This window comes from Diaphorina citri, unplaced genomic scaffold (genome assembly GCF_000475195.1).
Source record: "Diaphorina citri unplaced genomic scaffold, Diaci psyllid genome assembly version 1.1 scaffold420, whole genome shotgun sequence".
Lineage (NCBI taxonomy): Eukaryota > Metazoa > Arthropoda > Insecta > Hemiptera > Psyllidae > Diaphorina > Diaphorina citri.
Window position 1 is genome coordinate 160130 of NW_007377855.1, and position 27333 is coordinate 187462.

A 27333-nucleotide genomic window follows, 5' to 3' on the forward strand; every position below is an offset into this window, starting at 1 on the left:
TTCCACTTCATATTCGCAACACTTGCCTCAACTTGCACTCATACTATCGTGTGTGATAAACCCGTACATATCTTTCAGAGCTTGATGGAAACTACAAAATATGAACAGCGAATTAGCACAAATATCCCCCTCCCGGAAATCTAAGTTATATCTCATGGAAAATACATCATGCTTAATCTCACAACTTCATTCATTCATAATGAAATGCTTGTCGCTCAATTACATTGGACAGAACGCTACATAGCTACAAAACAGATATGTTATACGATGTTTATGTGGGTAGTAATGAAGTAATGCTGATTTAATGAATGAATATCGTTAGGATTTACCGAACGAATTTGACTGAAGGTCATGTGAAGAGGTAATTAGTTCCTTCCTTGCATATAAAATACACGGGGTATTCTTTGACTATGAATTTCCCGTAGTTTAAAATCACAATAATAGAATACGCTCATCAAGTGCAACAATTAGTTTATTGGCTCAATTCTAACTCTTTTTACTAGCTCAACTATGAATAATGTTCAATAATTTTATTGTATGATCAATTTATTACCATGCTACAGGATAATATGGACTCGCAATTATTGCCTTCTGACAAGACGATAGATATCTTATTTTCATCATTTTGATTTTAATCTGCAGTACGTGTGTGCTAAGGCTGTGTAATTTTATGATGCTCTCAATGATTTGTTACTGATCCGCTGATCTCTACCCTTTTATATTCCATGGGCACCTCCTATCTGCATAATGATTATCTCAATTTTCAGCGTGAAAATCAGATACTTCTTGTACGAAACAAATCTTGATACCTATTAGGTACCATCGTAAATTTGCTCGTGTTTGTCTCCAAAAATTATCACCACTTAGTTTTAAATTGAATATAAGTTGTGACTCGATGTGCTAAAGAATTTGTAATGTAACCAAAGAATACAAAAGTAACAGTTTCGCCACCCACAAGCTAGGACACCTACAGGTTTATAGATTTTTTATCGAGATATCCACAGTGGCGTATGGATTTAAGAAGAATATTCGTGAACTGTCCAAACTAGATGCCAAAAACAGGATTCATTCATAAGAGCTGATGAAAAGTCATCCCGTAAATGCTATGTTTGGGCCTTTGAATCCCATTATGGATACTAAAAAAACCATGAATCGAAGTCTTAGAACAGCGTGTGTAAATCCATGTAGACACTGTGTTCTGATGTTTGTTCTTTGAGAACGAACACTCTTCGCGTTCGAAGGTCTGAAAGAATTCGAAGAATTGGCAAAATTTGTTACTTATCAGTTCAATTTCGGTTCAAGTTCTCACAAATATCTTGGCAAAAAAAGTGTTCTTTTTCACAAAAATCCTCAGTTACCTACCGCTTGCCCTGCTATCTTCCTATTGGCAAAGTAGATACAGTGGATATTTAATCATCAGGTGCTGAAAATTCGCTCTTTATGGCTTCTCTGTCTACAAGTTCCAAGACTTACAAAATATAAATATCTCTAGGCATTCAATTTTCTTTTCAGGAGAAAAAAATCTTTGTAGAACAATGAACAAGAATGTGTTTCGCTTGTTATTTAATCCTGAAGCTATGATTTTGTCTGTGTACAGGTCATCCTACTAATTTTTTGCTACATATAGTGTGTCTTGAAAACACTGGTTTTGATTTTAATTAGATCTTGTCAATAAATTGCTGAGGGTACTGAGACCTATTCTTTTCGGTACAATTTCCAGAGTTTTTAATGTTGGGAAACCCACCCTGAATGTGTGTTTTGTACCCTAATATAATTATAGAGGTGTTGTCTGGAGTCTGAACCCTTCAATATTATCAGTATAAATAAAATAACCTTCAAGCTCTCTGTGTATGTTATTTGGTCAAAAGTTTTGGGTATTGTTTAAGTTTACCTTTTTTTTCGCAATAAATTTTAGAGTCCGAAACTTCAAGACATTATATGGACAACTAATTTTTTTGGAAAAAAAGAGAGGAGCAAAATTACTCTTCATATTTTATGATGGATAAAATAATTATTGGACCTGAAGTTTGGGCATTATGCAACTTGAGTTTTTTTTTGTGGCAATAAATTTGGCCAACTTAAATGTGCGGACACAATAATTACAGGAGTTGGGGTTTGAAATTTATGACGAAATCACTTTGTGGGTAAAATTTATGAGGTTCCTTTTCACGTACCCATCTTGCCCACAAGTTTGCTGTGTTGTGTAATAGTGTAAGAAGGTTTTACCTGCATTATAGCTTCCAATATTTACGTGTGTCTTCACTAAGCGTACATTTGTGGTCATTCCATTACAGGATTAGGTACAAGTAGATATGTTCTAAAAACTATAGATAAAAAAACTCGTTTTCATTTGGAAATTCATTAAAGTCATGAAGTGTGATGGACTTGGCTAATAAATTTCTCCATTAGGTACCTACATAAGCAATGAGTTCACCAAAAATAGAGAGCATAGCTATGGGTATAGGTACCAAAACCATATTGATACAACTTATTACCTATATCCTGAATCCAATCAAAGTTATGCCCTCGTACAATACACAATACATGAAACCTATGGCTTCTAAAATATCATTTCGCCTGTTCTGGTGAAATAAAAGAGCTGATCCGTTATTAGATGCTATTATAATCTGACGAACAATGATACCTTCTCAATGAAGTATACAGTTCAAATGTCGACATGCGATTAAACCTCTTCAGAGTCTTAGGAGAGACCGTTGGAAGAAAAAAAAAGTCTACCAATATGCCGTGTTAGCACCCGAAAGTAGCAGCTCCAAATTTTTACACAGATATTTTTCTTTTTCTCTCTACTATTTATATTTTTCGTTTTCCTTTGGGTTGGTTCATAGTAATGAAATAGAATAGAATAGAATAGAATATACCTTGTTTATCCTGCCAGAATGAGCCTGCCAGAAATAGAGAAAAAAATAATCGAAAATCATTGAAAAAGGATCTTCTACTCTAGGAATCGTGTTAGAATTTATTTAATTCATTGAATTGATTTCTTAGTTCTTCTATTGATGACTTTGGAACCAAAGAGGCCAACGAAGATGAGAAGGCCAAAAGTGCACCGGGAGCAAAGACCCGAAGTTAACGTTCCAAATGAAATAAAACCCATATAAATCTTTATTTGATTAATCTCGGCGTGATTAACCAACCCGCGAGGCTAAGAATCTAATCTTTTTGGTATTTTAATGAGATGTTAAACAATGGGTTACCTCCTGGTGTGACACTTGCATTGTACAAGAATCATAAGATGATCCTCAGCTTGTTATAAAGTATGATATTTATGATCCTTGTTGTCATTACAAGTTCAGGACAGTTCATTTTAGATCTCAGATAGCTATGGGTACGACTGTCTTGAGTTCACAAGCGAGAAATGTAGCATTTTTATTACACTCTTACATACGACAACGCGAATATTTTCATAAAAGTACTCGTATCTACGAAACTACCTTTATAACTCTTATTTAAGAAATAGCTAACATTTCATGAATAGGTATTTGGTAAATTTTGTATTGCTTTCTCTGAGCATTGTCCTAATTTCCTTTTCTTATTTTCTGATTTCAGGTAAGAGCATATTGTCCAGCTTGGTGGAAACAAAATTTGAAAACATCCAAATGTTCCCATTGTAAACTGGTAAGTATAACTAGGTACATATCTTGTGATTGTTGAAGAAGAACCTGGAATGGACCTACCTACTTCAACACTCTCTTGTTAGTTTACCTCATAGTATTTTTAGTGGAGATGCTAAATTTCCATTTTACCTCGGAAATGACACATTGACTTTCCAGAGGCTTTTAGTTTTTGTGGAGATCTCAAATTGATTCTTTGGTGGAGATGTCAAAATCACTTCGTGGTGGATACCCGAGTGAAAATGGTTTAATAATCTACTAGTTTTATTATCTTTAGTAGCTATCACTATTACAAAGCAACACTAAGAACATACAAAGTCCTTTACATAACCAAGAATAGTTCTTCGTTCTTGTTGAAAAGTTTTATTCTTTGATTGCTCTGATACTTCTGATCATGTAATAGGTCTCAATAGAGCCTGATAGTTGCGAATACTATAAAACAGTCTGAATGCTATTGAACTTTGATCTTCGCAGAAAAATTATGTTAAAAGTTATATTTATTTAGTAGTGCAAAATTAATGGTCACTTTAGTTCAATAGTTATAAATGTTATAAGTTTTATGTCTGCAAACTCCCCATGCTTCTTTGGTGAGTCTTAACCTCTCAATACCCCATCCTGGCATAATATTTCTAGTTGCGTGGAAATGTAACAAATTTAGGTATATTTACAGATGATGTAACATTTTTTTTTTTTTTTTTTTTTTTTTTTTTTTTTTTTTAAAAATAGTTTTCAAATATCTTTAGCTGTTATAGGTGTATTTTTCGAGTTTCTAAATGAAGTTATACATAGGTACCTATTACGAGTATGAAGAAGTTTATTGCAGCAATTGCAACTTGATTTTTTCAAGCTTGAAAATCATTTGGACTCCAACGTGTTGATTCTGTATACTGGTGCATGTATATGTTGCGAGATTCAATTAAATACCTTTTTATATTCTTGATACTCTTGTAATGTTTTGTTTGTAATAGATAATAGATTACTAGCTAAATAAATCGTTAAGGTGGCTGCAGTGCTATTTAGTATGCCGTGTTATAGTGTTACTCCTAACTATCGTTGGTACCTAAGAAGGTACTTCTGTGTAAAATGTAGATTTCTGACTTTCTGAACCTTTTATAACATTAGATTGTAAAATTTTCTTGAGGCTTGGAGTTCCCATACTTTTAAACTTGAAGCTTTCAGTATATTTTCATAGTGACTTTGATTGTACTCGTAAAATTCAAAGAAGATGTAGTAGGTAGGGGCTAATATGGTCTATTTAAATTTATACCACCAAGCATATGGCTGGTAAGTGATGGAAATTTTAAAACCTCGATTTTATCAACACGGTTTACAAATTTCCTCCTAAGCCATGAAAATTTTGTAATGGAATCTGCCCGGGCGGTATCCTAGGAGGCCAATACGAGTCTACTTTAACTTGGGAATGAGATTCCAAAGTGTTTAATATGTAGAGAGAATAGAGACCAGATAGATATTCGCAGAACTTTACTTCTAATGGTCTCACCGGTTACAATGATGGGAACAAAAGTATAAGCTTTGCAGTAAAAAGATACGAGCACATTATGTAGTATGTATAAGGTACCTTTGATTTCAATGAAAGCCGCATCTACGGACATGTTTATATAGGGTGTTCAAAGTCGAAAAAAAAATATCACAAACTTAATCATTATATATCAGGTATTTAAAATCATATGTTGTTGGTCGTATTATTTTACTGTCGAAGAGAAGTAAAATCACTGCAGAAATGAGATCGACAGAAAAGTCTTCACACCAATAGTCTGTCTGAAATTATTTTTTCTTGTGGTTTGGGTCCCTGTATAAGTTCAACTTAGCAAAACGGAGAAGTACTTGATAAAGATAAGTAGCCATAAAATGTTCTTTTTTTACTTACTATGAGCATAGATACCCAAGTTCCTATTCAGAATAAAACATTTAAAAGTTCACTAATTATTTTCAAAATAAAAGTTTACTATATTCTTTCGGGAGATTATATTCTTTAGGAAGGTATAGCTTCTTGCCTATGTAGCAAGCTAGTGAAAATTGTTTTCCTTTGAAATTAATAGATTTTTGTTACAAAATTACAGCGGACTATAAAAATAAAGCACCGTTCTTATTTCTCGCACAAAAATTAATAAAATAAATTAATTCGATTTTTTACTGCTCTTTTTTATGATAAAAATTGTCTCAATCAGATTTTATTATCGAATTTTATGACTCTTTTTGTCTTTTAGCATATTTAGAAGAATATTTAACCTGTCGGCTTGAAATCCTTCCAGAGGTATCAGATATGAAGAATGTTGTATCCAGATAATTTCGGACTTTATAGGTATTGGTATCAAATATCAATTTAGCAGGAAATGGCTTCAAAAAAGTTTCATTTTGCTCCTGGAATCTTACTCCAATTAGCGAGGGTTTTATGGAGGGCCATTATTATCTTTTCACTCCTAAATATCATTTAATTTTAGGTCGTAAAAGTCATATAATCTTCAAGAACATCTTCAAGAATAAAATAAAAACCCTGTTATTTGATGGGTAGATGCTTATTGCAAAAGGGGAAAAAGAGCTAAAAAAGAACTCTTGTAATCTGGTACAAACTGAAAATAAATAAATTAATTAAAAACATGTTACATTGGTTAACTAAAATTGGGATTAGTAGAAATAATGCAAGTTTCACAAGAAATAAATTAGAAAAAAAACTTGGTTGGTAGAATTTATTTTATAATCTACATCTTTCTATCCTAGAAGCATTTACTCGCATATACCTACTGATTTGAGTCCAAAATAATTATGCCACTATATCTTCTAAGTAGGTACATACTCGGACATAGTGAAAATACATCTATTCAATAAATAAACAAAGATAAAATCAATTTTACTCCGAGTTTTTCCTAGAATCAATAATTATTGCTTAAAAAGAAAAAACTGTGGAATATCTTGCATAACAAGATGTAGATTCTTTGTAAAGGTAGGTATTTATTATATCTTTGCACAAACATAATATAAAATTAAAAAGAATCTGTGATTTTAATAATGCAGATAACTTTCTTAATAAGAGTTAGATGGCCTGAAATAAATGTCCTGAGAGTTTTTGCACCCATTTGAGTTCGAAGTTATCTACATAAAAGCGCATACATTTTATGGCTTGAAAAACATTGTTAATAAAATTATGGGTGGTTGGATTATAAACATCATTGTGTTTTTGTGTGGTGATGTTGAAAATATATTGGCTAAAGCTAAGGTGTATTAGTGTATCAACACATTGGCCAAGTTTTTCATTAAAGTTATCTAGAATTCTTTGCTCAATAAATACCTACACACTACACATTAGAGCCAAGAGAACGAGCTGTATGCTGTATTGTGCACAAACACTACATTTATAGGTGCATTGTACAGTATACACCTACGTGTAGGGAACAGACCACTAACCAATTTATCCTTATTCCATGAATGAGACAGTAGAATATAAAAGCCGAATGAAATATATTACATGTATACTTTATGCAGTATACAGAGTAGGCAAATCAGTAAATCACAACAAGGGTTAGTCTTTTCCTATCGTGGAAACAGATCTTACGAAATATATATTATTGAGTTTAAACAGTTGTTGATAAAATTCAACAAGCACCTTGTAACTCTCATAAATAACAGTTCTGTATTATTATGAGATATATGACAGTTATTTTATTTATCACATGACATCATGCACTATTGTACCTCAACCTGTATGAAGTGTGACTTGATAAAGTTGCTGTAAATAAACACTAGTTTGTGTAAATAAGAAAAACTTTATGCTCGGATCAAACAGTTTTACAACATTGCATGTGATAGAAAATGTATGAAATATAGACATGGGCTGAGAGGTAAAGGTATTTCTAGTTTGACTTTAACTCTGAACTGTAAACTCTAGGTCGGAGCTTTGAAAATTTAATACAACAAGAATGAATCGCCTTGCATACTGTTTTGTTACGAGGTGAAGACTTATTTCATTATTATTTATAGTTTGTTCATTTTTATTATTATTAGTACTATTGTCGGCAATTATTTCTGATATTTTACTAACTTACAATATTGAGAATTTACAAGCCGTGTGTTGTCTGGACTCGCACAGAGTTTATAGAATGTATCTACTTTGTTTTTACCCTACTTACATATTGTAATCCATGATTCCATGTAATCTGAGTATCCTCGGATTGTCATTCAAATTCTCATCAAGTTGATTGATCAAAATAGAATTAGAAGCACGAGCTTGAAATTCAGCAAATCAGATTTCATCAATTTTTTAATGCCCATAGGAGTATTTCATGTAAATTAGAAATATGTCTATCTACTTGATAATAGCTATTATAGCAAGTATCATAGAAACGTATAGGTATCTTCTGTTTGGTATCCATTATCTATCCTCCCTATTCAACTTTATTGTTCTAACATACTAGCGAAGTAACAGAATATATCGGTTCAGTTTCATTGTAATTTGTATTGTACCAATAAAAAAACAATAGAAAACAGTAAAATAACCACTATCCGTATAATATCTTCCATGTTATCTTGAATATCTGCATGTGATGCTAATAAAGAAGGAGTAAAGTTACCGTAAGCTATATTGATGTTGAGATGAGTTCATGAAGTTCAGATGAGTCAGTTTGGAGTTGGCTACCGAGCTAATGTGTGTAGGTAGGAGAGTAGGTAGCCAAGATACTTTTCTATGCTGGCTGCTGGCTGATGTAGAGATACACATCGAGGTGGCTTTGTACACCGTGAAGAGAAAAACTTGAGAAATATGCAATACATGTCGATAACCTGAGAGTTCTTGACTTTGCCAGTTTACAAATGGTTTTGTAATATTCAACGCTGTTTGCGCCAGCACTCATGAAATCTACAATACCCACATACCGAAGACAGATACACAAATCAAGCAAGGACCGTAATTAATGTAATTATATTTTATTGATACCTTCCCAAATCTATAGATATAACTTTTTATGATTATATTATTTTTATGCATCCCTAGGAGGATAGATAGTTGATATGTAGTTCGTTTCGTTTACACCTTGGTCTGAACAAGGTATTTTGAACCTGAAATGCACGGTGGACTTCGGATCTGAAAGTTGGTGGTTCGAGTCATAGCGAGGTCCTACATAAAAGAAATTTTCCAATTTCGGTACCTACCTAATACCACCATTGCGGAGCTCCCAAAATTTTAAGATAATGTACCATACAGAAGAGAATTTTCCAAGCAAGGAAAATACGAGCCCTATTGAAACTATAATGAAGTACTCTTAATAGTTTATTTAAACTATAAGAAGGTTCTAAAGTCAATAATAATAGAGCTAATAGGTACCTGAATACCTATATCTCATTGCTTAGACATATATTATACATATACGAAGGTACTGACTATGAATTACTTTACGTAATCAGAAGATGTACATGCGTTTAACGTTAACATATCTGCTAGACCTTCTGTCTCGGAAGTTTTCTATTTACACGAATAAATTATTACACTGAGGATGTATAATATCAATGTCAAGTACCACAGTTAATCTGCTCGTAGCATGAACATTGAACATCATTTACCTACAAACCTACACAGTATTGGTAAACCATGAGTAAGTTCAAATACATGTGGAATTCTTATGACTTACCTATGTTGAAATAAAAACGTACCTAGATACTACGTACAATAAAGTCTTCGTGATGAAGTGGTCAGCTTGGATGTTGGCTTTTTTTGTATAAAAGTTAAAATCCTTTAAGTATAAGGATAAACTTGAAGGGATTTAGGATCATCTTAAAGGAATATGCTTAATTGAGCAATGAGCAGTGTGGTACTTGATGGCTCCCATTATACACGCCTCTCTTCTCATTGCTGAAATTTAGTGTCCGAAAATTGACCACGAAGCGGCTGCGGCTTCATTTCTTTGTATAGGTAAACAGGTTAACACATAACACTCATGGAACGTTAAGTGGATGTGAAACTACGCGAAATCTAAGGAATACCGTACTTCTCCCAACAAGAGATAAGGTAATGATTGATGTGGTCACACATTGTCAATCCGTGGTTACGATGGGAATTTTTTCTACGGATTTTTCGGATTGCATTCCGAACCGTTTCGTGAAAAACAAATGAACCTCGCATAACTGAGTATGTGTACGGTCTTCGTGGAGGCCAACTACAGTACCCCCCACGTTCGCGGTATTTCAGCATCCGTTTCAGGTCTATTGTCTTTATTTCAGCATCAGCAATCTCTATGTGTTGTCTTTGAAAGTTTGTCGTTGGAGCTGCACTGGCTGTAGAATACAGTTGTGCGAAACAGGATTAAATAGATATGGTATGTTTGTTCTGAGGTACTCACCCTTTGGAGGGATTTTGCCAGCATTTACAAAACCCAAGCCTGATTTTTTTTATGGAAAAAGAGAATATTTAGGAGCACATGAGGATTCTTTTTCTAAATCCGTTATCTCCAATGTCTAACACCTTTGTTGAAGTTGAAACCGCCTTCAATATTAAATTTAAAAATACTCTTTTAGTTATCTCATATTTCACATCGAAAACCCCCAACTATCAATCATTTGGATAAAATGACACTCGAATTTAATGGTTTAAAATAATTCGATTTGGTGTCGTGGTCTTAATCTAAAGCTTGTACAAATAATTCTACATGGGGATTACAAGTGGGACTAGAAATTTCAAAATGTTTTAGAACATAGATATACGTAGCATAAGGAGTGACTTATTGCTGGTTTGGATGTAACTTACAACATACATAATAGTAAAAGTCATTGTAAATTAGTCAATTTGTCTTCGCTCACAGATAAGGAGTAAACAAATAGATAAGTAGTTCTACATGCTGTGTTACCTATCTTACGAGTATCCTTTTACCTATTATCCTTTTTCGCATACCTTCTAGTGACCAATGTTGTTATACTAGTAGTTGGTCTGTACAGTGGTTAACATTCTTCGAATTCATACATGAAACTTTGGTTTTCTATTTCATCAAAAGAAGATCCCTTCTGACTTGGAGGACTCCTTGCAGTTCTTAAGATGCTCAAATTAAATGATACCTAATTAATAATATTAAATTTAAAAAAAAAACACACTATATATTGAACACTTGGGAAAAAATAATGAAATTTTCATAATGTGTGGCTTCCGATCATTGACTGCTACCATTTCCATCGTTGCTAACTGATACCCCCTAAAATCCTCCAATATTTCTGGTAAATTTTTATCAAAACACTACCATGAGATTTTTTCGTCCCAAAGCAAGGAACATAATCACTAACATAATATTCTCATACGAGTCTTGTGAAAAGAGTACCTATATTTTTACTCATTTAAAATTCCTTATAATTTGCCCTTGTACTCTACCATTACTTCAAATGAAATAAATCCTAAGAGACAACTTCTGATAATGCATATTGATACCAATAACTCCAGATTAACCCTTAGGTGTAGTGATGTACATTTTTAAGCCCTCCTAAAGATTTTATCTTCGGTAGCATAATGGTTAAGGTCCTCATCTGTTAAGCGAGGGGACGCGGGTTGAAATCTGAACCCTTTTTTTATCACCCGAGTTCCTGCAGTTACCCTGGTCGACTTTATTTATTTAAATTTTGGACGAAGGATGTGGTTCGTTAGGTACGATTATACCAAAATGTATAATATCAATGTCAAGTATTGATGTAAGATATAAGTTTGATATTTGATACGGTTGAACTTGGTATTTTCAATCCTGACATCATAGGTAATAACTGTTATAACTTATGCTGAGTCTGGTCTACTCCCTATTGTCATAATACTCGTAACTTACACACCTCTCCCAAACTTGAGTAGTACTTGAGTTACCTTGTGGCTCAAGGTTGAACGATTTGACTATTTTTTAAAGAGATAAAAACTATAAGTTTGATATTTGATACGGTTGAACTTGGTATTTTTAATCCTGACATCATAGGTAATAACTGTTATAACTTATGCTGAGTCTGGTCTACTCCCTATTGTCATAATACTCGTAAGTTACACACCTCTCCCAAACTTGAGTAGTACTTGAGTTACCTTGTGGCTCAAGGTTGAACGATTTGACTATTTTTTAAAGAGATAAAAATTTGCAATAGACCGTTTCCGGCTCTATTCGGTTTATTATTTCTAGTCTAAAGCATAAAGCTAGGATATAACAATGTAGGCATTGTTACATTGTTGGGTATTTGTTACAACGCATCATAAAGAATGGATTTTTTTTTTTACTTTTTTGAATATAAATGTAATGGTATAAGTTTGAAGAACTCTAATAAAACTTTATAATTTTATAGAGCTGGGATATTTTACTTCACTTTTTGACACCTAATTGTATACAAGGCAAAAACTGTAGAAGACGGTATTCAAGCAGGTACACTTTCGCCGCCAAGAAGAGATTTCCTATTTGATTAGATGTATGAGTTCATGTTGAAATCCTACGCATGCTCAGAGCATCCCACTTTACCGCCCGTGCAAGATATTTTGCAGTGAATAAACTTTTTATCTTCTAAGAAGAAACGAGATTCACAAGATTGTACTTTGAAAATTTGTAATTAAAATAGAGTACCTAATCTCTCTTGTTAATGCTAAGGTGCTCTACCTAGATATTGTCATTTAGATATATTGCATTTAAAAGTTGTAAATCACTATCCAATTCAAATCCATATTTCTCAATACCTATTTATAGCAACAAGCAACCTATACGAAGTAGAATTAGTAGAAAAGAAGCAGGTACCATTTATACTTAAATGGGAAAGATATGAGTAATGGACACTGGTCACATGAAATTACAACCTTCAGCTATGCTCATGGGTCATAATTTAAGAATTCTGACAGGAAATTTACGTAAATGGAGAGAAAATAACGAACCACTTAGGTACACTTGCAGATCTAAAAACGTACAAAGTGAAAGGAAAATCAAAGAAAATTTAAATGTACGAGAATAGATGAAATTTACATAGGTATGTAGGTACCCTTGGTGGGTAGGTACATAATGATTCACTTTATGGTTTAGTAATTGCTCAACTATCACGTTAGATTAACTATGTAGGATAGGTATAGCAAAAATGATAACTGATCTAGAAACAAGACATTTTCAAGACCAGAAATAGGAACAATCAAATATAAATAAGAAAAAAAGGCGTTGGCAATAGACCGAGAGTTTCAAATAAATTTTCAATTGACACTATCAGATACAAGAAAAGTGTTTTCATTTGTTCAAGGCTACACAGGTGGAAAGAAAATCGTTTCGAAATCAATTGTATTCCTATTTATCTACGTAGGTAAATAAAAGGAAAAGTTACGTTTTATGCCTCGCACTTTAAATGCTAAGGTGTGCCTATAATGACCCTTGGTACTTGCTGCATACGTGTTTGATTGATTCTTTAAGTAATTCTAATTCTACTTATTGCAATTGGCAAATCACTTTACAACTTCCTTTTATTGGTATTATTTTTAGCACCTAAATTCCTATTAAAAAATCGTAAAAGCTTGACATTTACCAAGCCAGATTGTGTGCTGTTGTTCATACGGTTAAGTAGACACACGTGTTTTGCTAAACACTTGTATCTTGTATCCGTCAATGTTGCTGTTAGAATATTTCAGTATTGATGCAATGAAACTTGAAATCTGTTGAGATGTTTTGGCTTTTGGTGAATATATTGACACGAGACACTCGCCTGGTAATCAGGAGGGTGTGGGTTCCATTCTAATTAAGGTGTAGAATTACGAATGTATCCAAATTTTTTGAACATTTGAACCTGTATTATAATAATAAAGTGGTATAAGGGTTAAGTGGTAGAAACTGCCTCAGGCAATAACCTCGTCTTGTCACGTTTCACTCAAGAGTCTATCATTAAAGGTAAAAGTGTCTTGAACTTGATTTGTGATGTTCCATGAACACTTGGCTTGAAGACTCCCGGCTCTGATGAAGTGATGAATGAACATCATCATTTGAATCACTGAACTTGGACGTAAAATCTCAATAATTCTTCGGAATACTTCAGATGTTCATCAGGTATTGCGATAACATCTGAACTCCTCCTTCTCACAGATAGAGTCGGATGTTGTGATCTGTACACCATGTGATGACCATTGTGTTACTCCAGATGATATCATTCGCGTGTCAATATGTTACATGACTGCCCCCAGGTGGTACAATAAATTTGAAACTCGGATAACTTACTGCCCAACCGTTCTAACATAACTATTACGTGTGACATCTCAGGTATTGCGATAACATCTGAACTCCTCCTTCTCACAGATAGAGCCGGATGTTGTGATCTGTACACCATGTGATGACCATTGTGTTACTCCAGATGATATCATTCGCGTGTCAATATGGTACATGACTGCCCCCAGGTGGTACAATAAATTTGAAACTCGGATAACTTACTGCCCAACCGTTCTAACATAACTATTACGTGTGACATATAGAATAGTGTTTTAAGTGGCTACCTGTGTGAAGTTGGTAAGTTATGGTTTCAGCTTAATTGTTTTCAACTTTTAAATAGAAAAATTTCCTTGTATCTTTGAAGTTCCCTCCTTTCTTTATTGATTCCTTGCATGTGCGAAGTTAATAAAATGATTTTCTCTATTACATGTACTTTGATCACTTCTTCATTTCTATTGTCTACGGCTATGAATAATTGAATAGATCTTTATTTTTCTTTTTTACATTCTTTTGTTTCAGGTTAGTTATGGTTTGAAGATGGTCGATTTGAAACACAGGAGTGGAAAATTCGATGTAATTTTAACTGTAAGTTTTTACAAAATTCTGCGTTTTTATTTAGCGAAATGGAAACACATGGGACCATTTTAATCAAGAGATCTGTCCAAATGATAGTCCAGAGGAAGCTCTCAAAGTCTGTAAATTAAACGTGTTTCGATTGAGCAATTTCTCAATCAAAAAACGAGATTTCTACCTTTTTCTTGTCCCAAAGAATCAGTCCTAAGCAGGTATCGGTCCTAAGTATTTAAACACAAATGGAAGTAGGTCTAGGTTCTACTAAAGCTTTAATCAAATCATACTCGAGACTCAACTTTCATGTTGTTTCTTACTCATCCAGTATTCTAACCATAAAAGGACTTGATGTAAGCTATAAGTTTAGTTGTAGGCATAAGTAGTATTAGTTGCAGGTATTGATGAATACAATCATGGCCTAAAGAGTGAATTTATAACAAGATTACCGATCGTTTTAAGCATAAAAAAGGATTAACTAAAGTGTATAACCCAAAATGTATAGTTAACCCAAAAGCGGTCATAATCTCTTGATTCTAAAAAAAGGTTGCAGCATTAATGGCTAACACCTTTTCAAGAGATTCATTCACTGATTCAAAGAAAGAGTATCGACAGAGGATGCAACCAGACACGTAATGGCACAAAAATAAGTCTCTGAGTCATACAGATATAAATGTCTCTGACAAAAAAAGCCCATTCAATAATTTCGATGAAATTAAGCCATTTCCAAAGTATCTCAATGAATCGCTAGGACACACTCATGTGAATCTGTATCACATTCACTACCAAATACGGGAAGGATATTAGAACATTCATTCTGAAAATACTCACATTGATTCATGTCAATTATTTCACTTTCCGAGAAAAATGTCTAACGCTTAAATCGCAATTGAATTAATACAACTGAGTCACTACAAATTTTTAGTATCTAAATGAAAATTTATTCCTCAGTTCATCTTACTTTTTATTTACTCAAAATATTGAGAGTAGGTACTCACAGTAGGCATTTTGAAACCATTGGAAAATGGTCAATTCTATGAACTCACCCAAGTCTATGGACCCACAGATTACAAATCTAAATTCTAATAAGCCCGAACACGAAAACGTAAGACAATACAGGTATTCTAAAACAAAGAAGGAATCCCTACCAACTTACCAAATAAGTATACTAAAGCCATATACAAACCCAGTTGAAAATTTCATAATAACAAGTTCATGGAATGGACGAGCAATTACGAATTATGTAAAAAGAATTCGGTGAATTTTTACATCTGAAAGAAATATTAGTATAAGTCTTAATGCAAATAACACGACTTTCAAACCAGTATTGAACGGTATACCTACACCAAACAAAAAGAAATACCTATGAATAGATAACTATCTATATAAATATTAGGAATTCGGTGTAGATACTAGTTGAGAGTTCAGGGTATTTCACATGAAATGTTGTCCATGGAGGAAAGAGTCGAGGTAAAAGTCACATAAATACCTCCCTTTGGTGGCGTAGTGGTTGAGACACTCGCCTGTAAACAGGAGGATGTGGGTTCCATTCTAATTAAGGTGTAGAATTACGAATGTATCCAAATTTTTTGAACATTTGAACATGTATTATAATAATAAAGCTATAAGGGTTAAGTGGTAGAAACTGCCTCAGGCAATAACCTCGTCTTGTCACGTTTCACTCAAGAGTCTATCATTAAAGGTAAAAGTGAAGAAAACAAGGAATTTTGTACTCCCATTGAAAGAAAATTCCAACATGTACGAGCAAATTGGATCGCAATGTGTCTGCTGTTTGAATGATATTCCTCTGAACTACTGGGTTGAGGAAAAGACAAGATTTCCACCATACGTGAAAACTTCAATGGCCTTACCAACGTAACCTAGGTTAGGTACTAAAAAAGTGATTCTTGGCCGACAATTTTAATGTAAATAGATGTGGTGCTAACAAATCCAACAATGTCTTGAGCCGACACAAAAAGTAAGTGAGTAAGTAATAATAAATCAGCAACTCATTCCAAAACTGAACCCCAAGTAAACTACTCGTGAGTAGCAGACATATTGTACACTAGATTTTAAAGAACCTGTATTCTCCATAGGTAATCCACATGCACAGATATAAAACTACGAAAATTTCAACTGCACTTAACCTCCAGATTGCCTTGGAAAAATTCTAAGCTCTTGGTTGTGCTATAGCAGTACCAATAGGTGGAATAAGTTCACAATCTGTATTCTACTCTACATAACACATACAAGTCAGAATAATATCAATTTTGCCTCGAGTAAAGAGTTATACATTAAATAATTTTCTATTGAGCAGATCTATTTATATTTCTATATTTTTTCCTTCCTGGTAGAGAAAAAAGCACGCTGTTCGACTATAGCAGACAAAGAGAAGAAGGTAGAGATTGGTTGTATGAAATTGCTTTCCTTAGACGCGGAAAATTATATTTATTACTGGCCACAAGGTATTGTTTTGCAGGTATTTCATTATTTTCATTGTATGTTACATATCTTTATAAAGCTGCAGCAGAATGTAAAACCAATAATAATTGAAGCGTTATATGGAGCGACACTGGATTTTCTGTTCTTTGTGTGTTATCCTCTAAACGTAATCTAGTTGTACAAATTATATTCTACCTGGTTTAGCTACACATGAGAGACATCGATAAAACTAGCACAAAAGTCTTAGCTCTTCCTTGGCTTTCTAGCTTTTCAGAAGTTTGATGACTTAAGATATCAAATTTAACCACTAGATATGTTGGTTAAAAAATATCAGACAGTGAACCTGATACTTTCTCAATATTACTCCTCTTCAAACTTCAATATGATTTCAATACCTATCGTTGTTTTAGCGGCGTAGCTGCACTGAGGGGGCTTGTTGGTCCCTAGCCAAGATTATTTGGGGACCTGTGCTTTTCTTTTGAGCATGATAAACCCTTTAAAACCTCCAGCTAGGCTGGTTATGGTTTGGCCGCTCTGATCCCCATTCATAGTCCTACAGCAAGACACTGTCTGCTCCCTGTTTAAGATCTCCAGCCAGATAGTTAACCATCGTAAGGTTATCCAGCATAAGGTTAGCAGTGGTCAGATTTGTTGGTCGGAGAAGGACTGCCGGAATATTTTGCTCCACAGGATGAAAAACGGTATTTCAGCTATCCCTTTAGGGATGGGCTATTGTATAAACAATTATAATTAGATTCCAACTAATATATTAATTTCTAATGAATGTCACAACTTTGGGTCGGGTTTGTGTTTTTTTCTGTCCTCAAATATGGACAGGAGGACTGAGGAAGCTATGTTGCCCCCTCTCTAACAGACATTGAGATTAGTCCACACTTCATTGAGCACATAGTACGGGTGAGGTACCTATGATTTTTGATAGACATATGGATAGGCGGGTACCTGTATCCAACGTTAGAGTTCAAAGCAGACTAGAAGAATAAATCTTGCAAACAATTAGTAAATAGGTACCTACACTGCCTACCTAGGTGTATTCTCATAATATGTGTTACTATTGCCGTGAAGGCACCGGCTTTAATAATCTTAATATGAATAATGAATAAGCAAGTTTTATTTTTTATTTTTTTATTTTTTTATTTTTATTGACCCTTGGCCTGTTTATAAAATATTGTCTTTTCTTATGATCTTCTCTATATTTTATACCTATGAAAAATAGGGTACGTACTCACTGGGACACCACCAAAAAGATCCAATAACTCTCCATTTGTCTCTCTCTCCCTTGGATTATTTTGGTAAATTGGCACATCCACTGGAAAAAACTCCTCTTCTCTCCCTCCCCCCCCCCCCCCCCCCCCCCTCTCTCTCTCTCTCTCACCAGCGCTGTTTGCGCCAGCAAATCTACAATACCCACATACCGAAGACAGATACACAAATCAAGCAAGGACCGTAATTAATGTAATTATATTTTATTGATACCTTCCCAAGCACGATACATACTGTAGAAACATCAAGTTTTGTCATAGTCTTTCAAAAGAGCTTTCAGTTAACAAGGATTACCAATAATAAAAACTCTTTTATTAACAACAAATATGGACGAAATTATTTTCTTCCAAACAATGAATTATGTAATGATAATAATTTTACTCAGTGATACGCTATAGAAATACATCCATATCAGTATTTCAGTTGATCAGTATGTTTTGTATATTGGAGAGACGAGTATTAGTAATACAAGGTCTTTCTCAATGTCACTTTCCAAACGGATTATACCGAGAGAGATAGTAGACAAGGTGAGGATGAAGCAAATATTGGAAGATAGCAATAGACCTCATGTCTAGAATATTGATGACACTGGATTACATCAATCTCCTGCACTATGCACCATTGTACGGAGATGCAACATAAATAAACTCGCTATGAAAAGACCTAATCAAACCGGTTCAAATATCGAAGTTCAAATGAATTCTGAAAATAAACAAACTGATGCCCGGGTTCACAATCCGATGGTTAAGTTAACCAAAGGATTTAATAATATTTAACACTTGGGAAGTACGAGTAATCTGAAACAAAAAGATATAGCTAACAAAGGGTGTTTGAATGTTTAATCAGCTATTGTTAACTCCAGGATCCACCCTATCAGCACACGCATGACTACATTAACTACTAGTTAAGAGACTGTAAAACCGGGGAGAGTACACAATCTCATGCTAAAGAGTTCAAATTTAATGAAACATCTGAGAATACTTAGAGACTATACCAGAACATTCTCGAAGCATACTTAGAAATTTAAAAAATACTTCACCTTAAGATTGTAAACCAGGCTAAGAGCAGGTAACTTATAGTGTCCCTTCCGATTCCGTCGAATTGTCGAACGAGTACACAATCTCATGCTAAAGAGTTCAAATTTAATGAAACATCTGAGAATGCTTGAAGACTATACCAGAACATTCTCGAAGCATACTTAGAAATTTAAAAAATACTTCACCTTAAGATTGTAAACCAGGCTAAGAGCAGGTAACTTCTTTCTCGAGACTTGCATGTTGTTGGGGATTTTCAAAATGATGATAAATAGGGAGGAATCAATAACTGACATTGTGCTCTGTCTCCCGAGGGGACGAAGGTCAAGAGGGAATCTGATGTATCATTAATCAAGAGCTGAAATACCTCGTAATTTTCAGATCGTCGTAACTGAAGTTCTATAACCTGTTAACGGGTATTACTTATATTGTATCAATCATTACGTTGTGGAAAGATTGAGTAAGATGGTCTCGAAATTTAAAACATCGAGATGGGTATTGTACAAGTAGGTGTCCATTTCAATATTGGTAAAGAGGATATCAAAATACCACTAGAAAGGACATACAGGCATAGGCCCACATAAATACAGACATACAACCTATGTATTAGCAGGATTAAGGTGATAGTGTACCAATAAGATGATGTAAGTGAATCAATATTTAAATCAAATGCTGAAGAACTAGAGACAAATATCAGGAAACAAATGTCCGAGTCAATTCTAAACGGTATTGAAATTTTTACACGTCATTGAATGCAGATTGTTCGGAAACAAAGTTTATATTTCCACCATTAGTTCAAGTATACAATTTGCTCGTATTAAAGAAAATCGTCCATACCACTTGCGATAGTGTACAATTTAAGGTGTGGAGCTGATGTGGTCTAAAATGACTGTGCTAGAGAGATACCCACACCTACATACATAGTGTTCGGAATAAGGCTGTCGACCTTCTACTTTGCCTACGTAATTGCCTACACAAGAAACCATAGTAAAAACAACATGATATTTGCATACATATAAACGGAACCCAATACAAACATTGCTAACACCAACTTTCCGAGAAATTCAAACCTGCCATGAAACAGCGAAATAATAATTGTAGTGTAAAATCCACTCGCGTAGTTTTATTTCCCCGTGTAAGTGAATTAAAAGTTTAGATAGACTAGAACCTTGGTAGTGTTTGGCCAGATACAACTGTTGGTTGTCCTTTCATTGCTAGAATCACTCGTATAGTTTTCAAACTCATAACTCATAACAGACATGGGAGAGTTCTGTCTTCTTTTTCAATCACGGAATTCCCGAAGATTTGAAGTTACGAATTAATTGCTTAACTTTTTATTGGAATTTAATGTAATACCAATTTCAGATTAAACATAAAGAAATTCCTTTCGGATTTCACTAATCTACCAAATCAATGAATCCATAGCTAGAGCTTTATATACAGAGGTTACGGAACAATTTTTTAAATCCAATGATATCTTTAAAAACTTTTACGTACCCAGAAATTGATTAAGCATTGATGCTGGTAGTGACATTTTTTTCAACCTTCAGCGAACAAGATATTTTAACTATCAGTAGAAGTATTTGCCAATATCAAAATAATTTCGTAGTACAGTGATAATACCAAGAAATCAAAGAATGGTTTTTATTCCCAATGGAAATGTGCCAATGTATAGTGCAGGGTGTTCAGGCGTCTCCACTACTTTTCGTAAAAAAAAAATAGTGGAGATGTCTCATGCACCAACCCCAGGGATACTCAAATGGTACGCACTGATCAATGATATTATATCTGTCATACGTTTAACAGTCATACGTTTTATCAGTTGTTTTATTGGAATCGTATTAGGTATTATCATACCATATTTAATAGCTTTTACCGATGCGAGTACTAGTGGAAGGTATGGTGCATCAAGAATAGAATGGATTTGAACTTAAATCCACAAGAATCTTCTCCTATCTTCTGTGTGGACTCAGCTTGCCGCGTTCCTGATTAGACCATTGTGTAGGCATTACCTAATAGGTCATCTTGGATCTTAGATCTTCAAGTTTACCTTTCATAATAACGGACTAAAGAACCTAAACCTTAGGAGTGCGATTTTTTTCATTCTGTAAGATTTTATTATTATGATTACATTGGATGTCTGGTACTCTGGTGATATATGGCTGAAATAAACTTCTAGCCTGCTCTAAGTTATAGAGCTACTTCATGTCTTAAGTTTCAGTAGATTAGAGTACAGTTGTTCCTCGGTTCATTTTATCTTCGATAATAAATCATAGGTATCTAGATCAAAACTTAATCTAGCATAATTTGTGATGGATTCACTATTCACACGATAAATTGCAGCTTTGTAAACCAGGTACAAATGAAGTAGTTTCTTTTTTTTTTCGGAGCGATTCAGAAAAGACAAAAAAAATTGCTCATTAGTTGTTTAAGATATCAAAAATCAAGCGGTACCCATGTCCCATAGTCTTTGATCATGAGATTTCTGTGACTTTAGCGTTTATTGAACTTTGAACCGAAGGAAACACATTTAGAATTCAGGACAATATAAAGACACTCAGAATTGTGATAGATGTGTGTAGACTGTGTTTTTATAAAAACAGATACACCATGGGATTAAGGAGTTGATACGATTTCTTCATCAGTTGGATATGTCACTGTGGGCGAGGTTAGTATTCAGATTAGTAATGCAGAAATAATAATAAAACTGGCTAAGTGATAGAAATGAATAGATACTGGGTGACATCAAAATAGAAGCCAATCTATAGATATAACTTTTTATGATTATATTTTATGCATCCCTAGGAGGATAGATAGTTGATATGTAGTTTCGTTTACACCTTGGTCTGAACAAGGTATTTTGAACCTGAAATGCACGGTGGACTTCGGATCTGAAAGTTGGTGGTTCGAGTCATACTTGAACTTGATTTGTGATGTTCCATGAACACTTGGCTTGAAAACTCCCGGCTCTGATGAAGTGATGAATGAACATCATCATTTGAATCACTGAACTTGGACGTAAAATCTCAATAATTCTTCGGAATACTCTAGTTGGTAAGTTGGTATTAAGGTATTGGTACTGAATGGTGAACCCAGACTATCATGTCTTTAGCTTGGATTGGAGGTACTTATGCCAACATAGATTGTAGGTAGGTACCCTACCTCTTTACTTTAACACCTTCTAGGAAATCTAGGATTAGTTTGTTACCGGATATATGCAATAAACTTATTTAAGATATGACTACCAACCTCAAATTTGACAGCGAAACCATTGAAAATTTTCAACAGATTTTACAATTGCCTCTCTAAGGTTAGAAGAACTTCTTTTATAAGGACCATATGAACACTGAATTTTTCAAAGGGTTAAACCAGCTTCAAGCATTTTCCATTCTTACTACTTAAGACACCTGTACCTATGAGTACTTGAATTAAGTTTCACAGAAACTTGAAATAAGATAAGAAGGTAAAGGTAGGTATATACCTACTAGGCAAGTACTAAGTACCCATGGAAAAGAATTCCACCCATATTATCTACTAATATGGATTAAACTTATAAATTACTTGAATCACATTTTTAACATTGTTGGTAAATTCAATGGTCGAGCAAAAATCTCGCTTTGCGAATTTCAAATACTGCAAATACCTAGGAATCCTAGGTAAAGACCCTACAGTTGAACGTAAGGTTAGATAGGAATAGTCATGTTGATGTGCAGTTGTGAATTCAAGGTTTTGACATCCGTCGCGATGAGGTTCATGCGACAGTATGTAGGGAATATGAATGATACCTGTGACTAAGCCTATCTTTAAGTGAGGCTAGGAATAGCTAGTCACTATTGAAGAATCGGGTAGATATAACCTACTGTTGTAGGCATAAGTAGTATTAGTTGCAGGTATTGATGGATACAATCATGGCCTAAAGAGTGAATTTATAACAAGATTACCGATCGTTTTAAGCATAAAAAAGGATTAACTAAAGTGTATAAACCAAAACACACACAGACCACATGCAGTAAACAATGTAACGTAACACACATTATATTCTGAATATTACGTGGTAATAACACCAACCAGGGCCAGATTCAGGAGGTAAATATGGCCTTGGATTTTTTAAATTATTACTTTTTTTATTACATTTTCTCTTTCTTCTTCTCCTCCTCCTCCACCTCCTTCCATTTTTTGTGTGTTTTATTTCAAGAGGAGGTTGAAAATTGAAAGAAGAGGTTAACAATATTCCAATTCTTCTGTAACTTCTGTTTTTAAGAAAATTTAGACAACGAGTTTCCTTCAAAACAGAATTTTACTCGTAGGAAACAAAATGTGCTTTAGACATCTCCACTGATTTACACGTATTGAATCTGATAGTGGAGATGTCAAAATCACGAGTAGGTATCTGGATTCTTCTTTTCTCATAGTAAACGAAGCAGGTATAATATTTTTTCGGTCCGATTTTTTTAATCCTTCGCGGTTCCCCCTATGTGAGAAGTTATGATAGGTGCCTATTGATATACCATATGGATATTAACACAATGATATTACTCAAAGTGAAAGTGGTATTGTCTCCACCTACATACGAGCGGTATTGTTATCCGTGTCAAACCAGCCTTGCAATCTAAATACATAATGTTTACGTTTTTATCAAACTTTACTGAGGCATAGAGTGAGACTAGGATCCTCTGGGTACTAGATTATTTCATTATTTCCATATTATTACAAGGTGTTTGGATTTGATGATGATTCTAGTATTTAAACCCCAAGTTCTAGCAGCTTCATTTATTTATCAGTAGCTCTCCATTTATATCTCTCGTGGTCTCGTGTGAGTTAGTGGAGATGCCAAAATCACAACCCAAAGAGATGCCAAAAGCAGCTCCATTAATTTATAGCTCTTGGTTAGTGGAGACGCCAAAATCACATTTTGTTTTGTTTCTAGTTGGCACACGTAATTTTAAGGTTAAACATTGACCAGATAAATATTATTGGACAAGAAATTTTGCCATAAGTATCTATGGAATTTTACTGTGGGGGGAAGAAAAGAAAGAAAGAATGGAAGAATGTACGAGTATCACAAAACGTGTTACCTTTACAACTTGTCATACAAACAGAGAAATCTTATATCAGTCGATTAGACGAATGAAAAATCCCATGACATTATTAGGTCAAGATCTTGAGAATCTAACATTATGGCAATTTTAGCCATCTAATATTATAGCGATTCTAGCTCTGCACTCAGCGTCATGTTAACCAAGAAACAAAAAAAGAGCTCTGCCCTTTTTTGTCTAAAATGAGATAAATGCTATGGTAGATAATAAATTTAATTTCCACAAGACACTTTTGTCTCAGGTATTATTGAAATGAAATTTATTTGAATGCCAGAACGAACCTAGCACACCTCTGTTGTCTGTTCAATAGAGCGACCTACCCACAGTTTATTTTGTAAGATTTTTCATTCCAATACCAACCTCTCCTTACTTTGGTGGTGATAACCCTGAATTCTGCATTTCATTACTATTAGAACGATTAGCACAATGGTTTCTCAAATTTCCTAAGTTACAGTTCTCCCTTATGAAGCAGTCTGCCAGAGTGAACGGACTTTCCAGTCCTATGCTGATTATATAAACCGGGCCATTTCTCAAATTAATGTCGATAAATTTCCTAAAATGTGAACGAATTTACCACTCCACTGCCGAAACTGAAAAATAGCTACGTTTCTGTATTTCACTTTCTGTTTTCTGTATTTCACTATCCACCCGTACTTTGTAACTACTCGAATTAACTACATTATTACACAATTTATTCAAATAAGTATACCTAATCTCCTGAACTGATAGTACCTAATGAGGATTCGATTAACTGTGCATTTTGTAGGAGAGTAATTGGTCCATTTTATTTATTTTTTTCATCATACCGACGACGGACCTAGGTGAAAAAATTCATGCATCAAATGCAATTCAGAGTTTGTGCTAACCACACTAAAACCTAAACGGATCAAGTGAGAAGTAAGAAGTTATCCTATTAGATGGTAACCTTTCTGCGGTTGAGTCACTGATTCCTCAGACCTACCTAGATCTACAAATCTACATCCTTCACACCTTATATCTGGAGTACTACACCTTCATTTATATGCAGTTATGTTGCCACTAAAAACCTACCTAGATCTACAAATCTACATCCTTCACACCTTATATCTGGAGTACTACACCTTCATTTATATGCAGTTATGTTGCCACTAAAGGACTATAAAATCGTTAATGTATTGTGTTCATATAGGTATGTACTCGTAATTCCTTTAGCTCCCTTCCTATATTCCTTTAGATAGTTTAGCTTTAGATAGTCACAAGTCTTTATTGATGTCTAAAAGGTCGGCTTTCTGATCAGAAATCCATAGTAAATGTGAGCGACCTTTTCTCGAGATTTTTCCTGTAAATTACCTACAACTCATCATGGTAATAGGTACATACCTACGTATTAAAATTATTCTTCCTATGCTTAGTCCCTATTATTGTTATCAATTTTCTCCTGGACCATAGATGTTGAGTAAGTACCATTTCGTCCAGAGTAAAAATCGAATCTCAATAGTATCACAGCTTACTCTTGCTCTAAGAGTCAGTTTCAAACATGAATCAGTATTACAAAGTTGGTCTTCAAGTTTACAATGTGTTAGAATCAATGAGGTTTTCTTTGAAATTTTTACGTGTTCGTATTTCGATAGTGACTTGTGACCGAAGAATTTTGCTCTATTTGTTGCCAATTCTAAATATCTAGGTAGGTAATTTAATAAATAATATTTTTCCCCTCTTTTTTTTAATTATTAAAGCTGTCATTTTTTGAATGATACTTTGAAAGTTATCCAGTAAAATTTTCGAGATTTTTTTCCTCTTCTCGTAAACCTGTTGGAATAATAAAAATATATACATGTATATTCGGCAGGTACATCTAAATAGTAGGTATAATTTAGTAAGGTATACTAAATTTTATGTGTTTTCGTGAAAACTGATGTTCATCAGATAATTGCACAGCACTGCGATTTACTTGCCTCTGGACAATAAACAAATAATACTAATGGTATTCGTAGAAAGTTTACTGTGTTGTGTACCAATGTACCATACAATAATTAACTCCACAGAATGAGCACTTCTCCAAGAGCTGGTAATGGTAGAGGTGTATTATTATCATCATTATTAGGCTGTGTAGGTACTCAAAACTAAACTCAATATGTGGAAACTTTTCATTTGGGTGAGCAAGGAGGAATAAATGTTAATAAATATGAAATTAATAAACTGAAAAGAGAAATTGGTCAGCTCATAACTCACTCGTTAATAATATGAAGACAATATAGGACTGTAGACTCTGCAGTTATTAACATAGATAGGTTGCAAAAAACTTCAAGGTTTCATGTAGGTTTCCAAAAAGTGATAGCCAGGAGTACCTCAAACGTTTGTTGGTAGTTATCTAGACACGATGTGCCAAGACAAAAAATGGTATCAAGTTCTTTTTGTTCATTTGACTCTGACTTGTCATCGTTTGGTACAATTAAATTAATAATCAATTTCCTTAATGTGCTAGAGCAATAATATTGTCTAGGTGCTAAATATGAACTGTCCTGAATCCTGAATCCTGGACCTACAACCTACAAGACTAATAGTTCTCCATTACAGATGATAATGACACAATGTTGAGTAAGCAGAAAAATTGGTAATGAGAGAAATGCTCCATGTTCCGCTCTACAGTACATTTTACAGCTTTAAAGAGGATGGTATGATAGCATGCTTGGCTGAATGTTTTCGTAATTTATGCGTGAGAGGACCTACAACCTACAAGACTAATAGTTCTCCATTACAGATGGTAATGACACAATGTTGAGTAAGCAGAAAAATTGGTAATGAGAGAAATGCTCTATGTTCCGCTCTACAGTACATTTTACAGCTTTAAAGAGGATGGTATGATAGCATGCTTGGCTGAATGTTTTCGTAATTTATGCGTGAGCACATTTCTGATTTGGAAGAAAAAGAATCATTGACTGTTTAATATTGTTTTAATTATTTGAAGATGTTTAACAATAATTGATACACTATTCGCTGGTACGCTTGGAACTCCAACAGTTGTTTTTGTTCAGTTGGTCTTGAAAAGAAAAACCTCTTATAAATTATAGTGCTATCATTACTGATTTGATTTACGTCTTTGTTAATTTCATCTAAGCATAGA

At 34.1% G+C, this 27333-nt stretch overlaps 1 protein-coding gene across 1 annotated transcript in view; it reads left to right on the forward strand.

The window, feature by feature from the left end:
• The window catches only part of LOC103508656, a 50169-nt gene that overhangs the window by 16472 nt on the left and 6364 nt on the right, over positions 1-27333 (forward strand). Inside the window, exon 2 of the mRNA XM_026823201.1 lies at positions 14330-14395. Within this exon, the coding sequence (XP_026679002.1) occupies positions 14348-14395 (48 nt within the window). The 5' untranslated portion in view covers positions 14330-14347. The remainder of the gene's footprint in view (positions 1-14329; positions 14396-27333) is intronic.